Source organism: Poecilia latipinna, unplaced genomic scaffold (genome assembly GCF_001443285.1).
Source record: "Poecilia latipinna isolate Pla-1442-1.1 unplaced genomic scaffold, P_latipinna-1.0 Scaffold4907, whole genome shotgun sequence".
NCBI lineage: Eukaryota > Metazoa > Chordata > Actinopteri > Cyprinodontiformes > Poeciliidae > Poecilia > Poecilia latipinna.
Window position 1 is genome coordinate 1 of NW_015117523.1, and position 8,222 is coordinate 8,222.

Genomic DNA, 8,222 nt, shown 5'->3' on the forward strand with positions numbered 1-8,222 from the left:
TAGGCGGGGCGGGGCGGTCATGTTGGTCGGGTCGGTGAAGTTAGGCGGGTCGGTCAGGTCAGTCGGGTCGGTCATGTTAGTCGGGTCGGGTCGGTCATGTTGGTCGGGTCGGTCGGGTCAGTCGGGTCGGGTCAGTCGGGTCAGTCGGGTCGGTCGGGTCAGTCGGGTCGGTCGGGTCAGGTCAGTCGGGTCAGTCGGGTCGGTCGGGTCAGGTCAGTCGGGTCAGTCGGGTCGGTCGGGTCGGTCAGGTCAGTCGGGTCAGTCGGGTCGGGTCGGGTCGGTCGGGTCAGTCGGGTCGGTCTGTCCACCTCCTGGATCACCTGCCAGGCACATTGGTCTCCATGGCAGCACTCCTGGCTCTGCTTGGTGGGGTCATGACCCCAGAATCAGCAGAGGGGGATTAGAGGCGACCCACCGGGTTTCAGGGAGGCTAACCTGAAACCCCTCCTTTCACCCATTTGACCCCAGCAGGTCAAAGGTTAAGTGCGTGCGGCACTATCGGCAGACTTTGATGGTCTCTAGTGGTCGGATGTTTGATGGACCATAAGGTCCACTTCCTGTAGTTTTCTCTTCAAAGGCGATTCTGATTGGACTTTATCGTCTCTTCCTGCTTTTTTCTCTTTCTGTTGATGACTCTGAATAAAAAAGGCTCAACTCCGGTGCTCTCCACTCACCCTCCCTTCCTCATTTCCTCAGTGTAATGCCCAGCACACACTACACCATCTTAGAACTGTCGACTGATTGTCGGCCCATTTCCAAAACCTGAGAGACCACAAACCAGCCGACAGAAACCCTAGGTATAACGGTTCAATCGGGTTCGATCGGGTTCAGCCGTTTGGAGTCCAACTTTATTTCCACTTTGGCTTTATGTTGTTTAGTATTAATTCAAGTACATTTTTTATTAATGGAGACTGAGAATCCATTTTATTTTTGTTTTTGGTTGTTTTGTTTAAGTGTTTGGTGTTCTTTTAAAAATAAAGTGCATCTATCTTTGGCAGGAAATCACATGTATTATTACATCATTTCCATTAGATCTGTGTAAAAAGGTCTTCAAACAATATTATCGTTTATCGCAATAATTTTTGAGACTATTAATAGCTCAGCAAAATTCGTTATTGTGACAGGCCTATTTAGCAGAGTGTAAATATTTTGGGTTTCTTGTTGGAACCAGAACCTTCCATCGGTTCTGCCACGGGTCAGCAACATTCCTGGGTTTTTCCAGCAGCTGGGAGGTTCTGGCGGTTCCGACGGGTTGCTGGGTTCAACGGAACCATCCGTGCTTCTGCCAGTGAATAGCAGCAGATCATCATGACTTTGCAGTTTCAGACATATTTCTGTGGGGTGTGGGGGGCGGTTCCAGACCGGCTCTGCGGTCCAACAGAACCACTGGCTTTATGACTGCAGCAGCAGAATTATGTAACCAGGTCTAGTTCTGGCCAATGGGGCGGGAGGCGGGTCCGGCTCTAATGAGAACCAGGTTCTGAGTGGAAGTGGTAAGTGGGCCGTCTCACACTCACTTCCCCCTCATCAGAACCAGAACCAGAGGAGCAGCCCGGGTTCTGGAGGCCTCTGCCTAACTCAGTGCTGATCGATGTCTGATGATCGTCGGCGTCAGTTTGTCCCGATCCAACATGGCCGTCTGCTCTGATCCTCTCCAGGTTTTCCCAGGATGCAACAGTCCTTCCCTGGCGTCTCTCAGCAGCGAAGTTCCAGTTCTGGCCTGCGGCGGTTTGGCCAAGCGCTGGTTGGTTCCCGGCTGGAGGATGGGCTGGATCCTCATCCACGACCGGAACCGGATCTTCGGATCGGAGGTCTGACCCGCTTTCACCTTCACTTCCTTCTGAGCAATCAGCTTATCAATAAATACCTTCAGCCTGAGCTTCTATTGAGTTGATAAATTGTTTTCAGGTTTAATGTGTTGCTCTAATATTTTTATAACCAATTACCGATTACAAACTGACAATCAGATTAGAAAGGCTGACCGACCCCCACCTGCTGCTGACCCGGCTGTGTGACCTCCTCAGATCCGCCAGGGCCTGGTGAGGCTGAGCCAGCGCATCCTGGGAGCCTGCACCGTCGTCCAGGGGGCGCTAGAGAGCATCCTGAACAACACGCCACCCGGCTTCTACAGCAGCACCATCAGCTGCCTGCAGGTCAGTCTGCAGACGCGATCCTGCTGTTAACAGCATGAACATTAATTCAGATTTTATTGCAGCAGAATAATAATCCATGTTAGGATGCTGATTACCAATATTGATCGCTAATCAACGATCAGCTCTGGGTTCCTACTGATGACGATGAAGGTGGGCTCAGCCTCTGTGTTGATGCCGGTTCAAAGGTTCTGGGACTTGATGACCCCAGAACTAGGGCTGAAATGATTCCTCGAATGATTCGAGTACCTCGATTATTGAAATTCCTTAAGGAAAATTTTCCTGCCTCGAAGCTTCCTTAATTTATGTTTTATCATTTAGCGCGCCGTGTTCCGGCCGGAACATTATTTGCGTTGCGCAGAGCTCTGACTTCCGCCTCTGAGTTGTTGACGAAAGCTAAGTGTTAGCATCATAACGTCCAATCTTCAAGTTCGGCCCGCGGGGATTTTATTGATTAATGATAATTCCGGGTTTTCATCGTTTTCGGGGAACCAATAAACATCCTTAAGATGACCGGAGCGACGCCGGGAGTCCGGCAGCCTTTCTGCTCCGGAGCTGGAAGCGAACGGCGGGAAGAAGCTGAGGAGGATTTCTACAGGTAGAGACTGAACACGGCGGGCGGCTGAGCGTTGATGCGTAGCTTTACTGAAAATACCCGAAAACAAATTTCATATCATCCCGGTCGCAACAAATGGGTGGCGAAGCGCGTCGTGACGTTACATACCTGGGAGATGTTTGTGTGTGTGACGAATGCAGGAGTCAATGAACGAAGGTAAGACCGGGGGAGCAAAACGGGATATTTACGACTCCTCCGTTCGTCCCATTCAGAAACTCAAAAGCTGCTCTTACACGGTCAGCATCAGCCGCCCGCCGTGTTCAGTCTCTACCTGTAGAAATCCTCCTCAGCTTCTTCCCACCCTAACCCTGCGCAACGCAAATAATGTTCCGGCCGGAACACGGCGCGCTAAATAATAAAACATAAATTAACGAAGCTTCGAGGCAGGTATATTTTCCTCAGGGAATTTTAATAATCGAGGTACTCGAATCATTCGAGGAATCATTTCAACCCTACTGGCATGTTCTCAGGTCTTTCCTGTTTTGAAGGCTGGCCAGAAAAACTGATGTTTTGATTTTAAAACCTCAATTTGGTCCAAAAACATCTACATAGTTTCATGCGTGCTGTTGCTGTGATGAAAGATTAAGTTAGTTTGGTCCAATCAGCCTGCAGGGCTCTACTTTAGCGTTGCCTCCACCCAAGATGGGCCAACAGCAGGCAGATGCCTCACTCTGACAGGAATGTGTTAAAGATTGGTCTGTGCTCTTCCTCCAGTCCAACGCAGAGATCTGCTTCAGCGAACTGAGCGCCGTCCCGGGCCTCAACCCCGTCATGCCGTCCGGAGCCATGTACCTGATGGTGAGTAGAGGTCAGCCTGAGGTCATCATCAGTCTGAGGGAAGAAGCACAGACTTAATGAAAATACAGAGATTTACTTCCCTTGTTTGTTCACTTCTGGATTTAACCAGAGTCATTCTGCTGGTCATGAAGCAGAAACTGCAGAAGAATCAGAGTTTGGATCAGAGACCTGACGGCATCAGCGTCATTTTAAGGCCCTTTCGGCAGAGAGAAATGGCAGGAAGTTGAAGCGGCCTCTGCTAACAGAACGCAGTGTGTTGTTGCAGGTTGGGATTGAAATGGACCATTTCCCGGAGTTTCAGAATGATGTGGACTTCACGGAGCGCCTGGTGACAGAGCAGTCCGTCTTCTGCCTGCCCGCCTCGGTGAGACAGTCATTGATAATCGCTAATATCTATAAGTGATGATGAGGACGCCAGGCAGAGCTGCTCTTCTTCTGGCTTCAGGCGTTCGAGTATCCAGACTTCTTCCGTGTCGTTCTGACGGTTCCAGAGGAGCTGATGCTGGAGGCCTGCGGCCGGATCCGCGATTTCTGCCGGGTCTGGTACCGACCGCCCAGCTGCGACGGCAACGACCTGGACCAGTGACCCGGCTGGTCCTCGTCCACATTGAGTCCTCTTTGATGCTGGGAGTTCAGGGACATCACCTAATATTTATATTTTATACAGGCAACAAATATTAAAATATTATCCTCCATTGTTTTTATATATTTATAAACTGAGTCTGGATGTGATCGATTACTGATTTAATGATCTTTTAATGAATTGTTAGTTATCTATCAATGCTAAAATAGGCGCGGCCTGGCTGGTTCTGATCCGATTCTTCAGATCTTCTGGTTCAGCATAAGTTGAACTTGCAACTGTTTCCTGTTCATCATAAAAATGATTTTCATGTTGCTGTTTGTGGTTGTCTAATAAAACTCTGTCATAGCCGCTGCTGAATGGTTTTTATTTCATCTCGACGCGTCTCCGGCCTTCGGGTCACAAGATTCAATATTCAGCAACAGGTTTTATTTATGACAATTTATAAATATATCCACTTCCATGAAGAAACGATGATTAAAATGAGAGCAGCACTGATAAAGTCTCCGTCTGAAACTTAAAATCATGAACGGAAGAACAAACCAGAGAGAGAAGGACACCTAAATGCAAGATTAACAATGAAGTAATATACTGTTCAGGATTATAACTATTATGTAATTGTGTATTCAACAGAAATATCATACTCCAATGTGGAACTGACTGCATGTTTTTTTAATTGTTTATTAACCTTTATATAACCAGGTAGAAACCTGCTGAGACCAAAGTCTCTGTTACCACGGTTACCAGGGTGAAAGGTCGTGGAAAAGATAACAGGCTGTTTACAAAGCCACTTTGGTGAATGTGATCAATAAAACCTCTACCTCCCTCTACTGGCCAACTGAAGACATTACAGCACAAACACATGCATCTGACTGCCCTTCGTGCGCGCGCGCGTTTGTGTGTGCGTTTGTTTGTAATATCTAGAAATGAATGAAAGTCAATGGAAAGTCCCCACAAAGATAGCCACACAAACGTGTGTGTGTGTGTGTCCTGCTGCAAGTTTAAAGCCAATGACCTTTGAACCCTGCCAGTACTCTTCTGTATTTGCTCATAAATAGTTGCTGGAGGAGCAAAACTTTGACCTTTGCCCTATAATGAACTTCCTGCTTGATAAAACCAGAGAGAGAGAGAGAGAGGGGGAACAAACCAGGTCAGAACCAAACAAGAACAGGCCAGAAAAGAAGAGAGGAGGAAGAAGAACCCTGCCGCAGCAACTGAAGCATGGAGCAGCAGCAGGACAGACACATTCAGCTGAATGACGGCAACCGCATGCCACTGCTGGGGCTGGGGACATGGAAGGTACACACACTGATACACACACTTGTGTCTCCAGGTTCTGGTTCTGGGTCTGCTCTGTATCAGAACCAGAACCAAACACAGAGAAGAAGCATTCAGCTTCTATGCACCACAGATCTGGAACAAACTTCCAGAAAACTGAAAAACAGCTGAAATCCTGAGATCCCGTAAACGCAGACAGAAGCTGGTTGAAGCTGATCGATAATCAGACGTGATGATAGTTATCGGCTCCAGCCTCCGTTTCTGTGATGTCAAGAAGGAAACATGTTGAAGTGTCTTCCTGCAGGAAGCGGCCGAGGTGGCAGGAAGTGGCAGCGGCGCCACAAACACCCTCAGCTTTTTTCCCATCAGTCCAGGTGTCTGAAACCTGCAGAAAGCGGCCATGTTTAATCTGCACTGCGATAGTCACTTGCTCCAGCAATGATGTCACTGAGCCGGACTGACGCCTTTGCTTGCCTCAGCCCTTCGAGCAGGCGCCCATCCAGGCCGCCGTGGAGGCCGCCATCGCTGCTGGTTACCGCCATATCGACACCGCCTTCAGCTACAGGAACGAAGTGGAGATCGGCAAAGCGCTACGCTCCAAGATGGAACAGGGTGTCATCCGGCGGGAGGATTTGTTCATCGTCAGCAAGGTGAGAGAGCCGCCGTCGCTGCCGCCATCACTGCCGCTATCACTGCCGCTATCAAACTTCCTCTGCTCTGTCCTCTAGCTGTGGTGCACGCACTTTGACCCTGAGGACATCCCCGTCTGCCTCAACCGCTCCCTGCAGGACCTGCAGCTGGACTACCTGGACCTGTACCTCATCCACTTCCCCATCGGCTTCAAGGTCAGATCAGGAGCCAGAGGTCAGGTCAGAGGTCAGAGCGCTCTTACAGGCCGCTCAGATTCTAGCTGGAAGGTTAGCGCTTTCAGCAGCAGCGTTATCATCTGTTACCATGGTAACTGCATCACCACAGCTAACACAGAGGTCCTGAGATCAACGTGAGCATGTTAGCTTCCTCACAGACAGACTGGCAGCTCTGGAGGAGCTGCAGAGCTTCACAGCTCAGGACCAGCAGCTGCTTTGTTGAAAATGTTTCCTGGTTTTGCAGAAATCGGGAGACGATCTGTTTCCACGGAAGGACGGGAAGATCGTGACGTCAGACACGGACTACGTGGACGTGTGGCGGGTGAGACCTGACGGCCATGTTTATTAAACTCTTACTGAACATTGTCTCTGTGTAACTAGATCAATAAATCAAGTGATTAAGAGTATTGATGTCTCTCTCCTGTCTCTCTCCTGTCTGTCTGCTGACTGTCTCCTGTCCCTCCAGGGACTGGAGGCGCTGCAGGCTGCCGGCAGGGTGAGGAGCATCGGCGTGTCCAACTTCAGCGTCTTGCAGCTGGAGCGCCTGCTGGCCCTCTGCAGGGTTCCTCCTGCTGTCAACCAGGTGCTGCCAGAGCCAGCCCATGTCTCCAGATTTAATCTTTTCCTTCCGCTGTATTTTCCAGCCACGATAAGGGCTGTAATCTGAAACTAACCGGTGCACCTCGGACCCGGTTCTGATCTGGTGTCTTTGGCAGGTGGAGCTCCATCCCTACATGGTCCAGAAGGATCTGATCGAGTTCTGCAGGTCCAGAAACATCGCACTGACGGCCTACAGCCCCTTCGGCTCCCCTGGAAGAACCTCAGAGATGTAAGAGCCGGTTTGTTGGATCTCCTCTGATCTGAACCTGGGGAGCAGCGGCCATCTTTATCTGTTCAGTTTTCTGACTCCTTGTATTTTATTATTTATAAAAAATGTTCCATTCTCAATATTTAGCACATCAAGTCACGAACATCATTTCCAGTACAACTAAACATGCAAACTAGGGTTGCCACCCGTTCCGTAAAATACGGGGCGTTGTTAATTGTAGCGTCCAGTATTTGTTCCGTTCTCTACAAATGTGTACGTATTGTAATAAAGAAATGGTCCCCGAGTACTTTATATAGTAGGCTGCTCCAGTCATTGTTTCACTCACGGTGTTGGTGTTGGGGATATTGTGCCCAACTGCTTTCTGGGTAACACACACTAACCGACACGCTGCCGCCGCTTTACATATATAGGGACTGGTCCCTTATTTTAATTTCTGAAAGGTGGCAACCCTAAAGCAAACATCTCAGCGAGTTGAAATCCTAGGAAATATTTTCTCTACAGTTTAGAAGAGATAAAAAATATGAATTAAAATAAAGGGAAGATGTTGCTTGTGTCGCTGAATCTAAGTGATGCTGCTGCAGCTCTGTGAGCAAATGCCTTCAGCGCAGATTTAAAAATAATCTCTAACAAAAGGGGTCATCTCTTCTCCTTCTGAATCTGCTCTGATCCCAAATAATCTTATATCTGTTCTCTAGCTTGTCTTGTTTAACAGTTAACCCGGTGTTACGTCAATCCGCGTTTCCCCATCAGATGCGGTCCTTGCCGCTCCGCCCCGCCCACGCGGCAAAATACGCGCTTGCTCGTGATGAGCACTGAGAAAGCACGCGCTTGTTCGGCGCGCTTAACTGGGGAACTACGGACACCGTGAAATTAAGAATAATAATAATAAATATATATATATGTTATACGCATTTTAATGCTCAATATTACCCATCAGATACCGTTCCCCCTGTTTTAATGTGAGGGAACGGTATCTGATGGCCATATTTCACCCATCAGGTACCGTTTCGGCTATGTTAAAGGGGGGGAACCATAGACATAATATAAGCATAGACGCTTCATGGACCGCTCCGGCGCAGGAAATACGGCGGCCATCTTGGAGCGG

At 48.9% G+C, this 8,222-nt stretch overlaps 2 protein-coding genes across 8 annotated transcripts in view; both read left to right on the plus strand.

Annotated features, from left to right (window-relative positions):
• The first annotated feature begins 940 nt into the window (after positions 1 to 940).
• Positions 941 to 4,497, plus strand: LOC106943135 (tyrosine aminotransferase-like). The gene is made up of 5 exons (XM_015026483.1): positions 941 to 1,811; positions 2,025 to 2,153; positions 3,481 to 3,564; positions 3,830 to 3,928; positions 4,010 to 4,497. Exons 1-5 carry the CDS (start codon positions 1,599 to 1,601, stop codon positions 4,148 to 4,150), a joined length of 666 nt encoding a protein of 221 aa, XP_014881969.1. The 5' UTR covers positions 941 to 1,598; the 3' UTR covers positions 4,151 to 4,497.
• Positions 4,498 to 4,768: 271 nt separating this feature from the next.
• LOC106943134 (1,5-anhydro-D-fructose reductase) overlaps positions 4,769 to 8,222 on the plus strand; it is a 10,698-nt gene continuing 7,244 nt past the window's right edge. For 3 of the 7 annotated variants that reach the window (XM_015026480.1, XM_015026479.1, XM_015026481.1), the window contains exons 1-6: positions 4,773 to 5,443; positions 5,902 to 6,072; positions 6,151 to 6,267; positions 6,533 to 6,610; positions 6,755 to 6,871; positions 7,005 to 7,117. In XM_015026480.1, coding sequence (XP_014881966.1) covers positions 5,366 to 5,443; positions 5,902 to 6,072; positions 6,151 to 6,267; positions 6,533 to 6,610; positions 6,755 to 6,871; positions 7,005 to 7,117 — 674 coding nt within the window. In that variant the 5' untranslated portion in view covers positions 4,773 to 5,365. Of the gene's footprint in view, positions 5,444 to 5,901; positions 6,073 to 6,150; positions 6,268 to 6,532; positions 6,611 to 6,754; positions 6,872 to 7,004; positions 7,118 to 8,222 lie in introns of all 7 variants that reach the window. The other 4 variants (XR_001423830.1, XM_015026477.1, XM_015026482.1 and 1 more) reach the window with 3 other exon arrangements.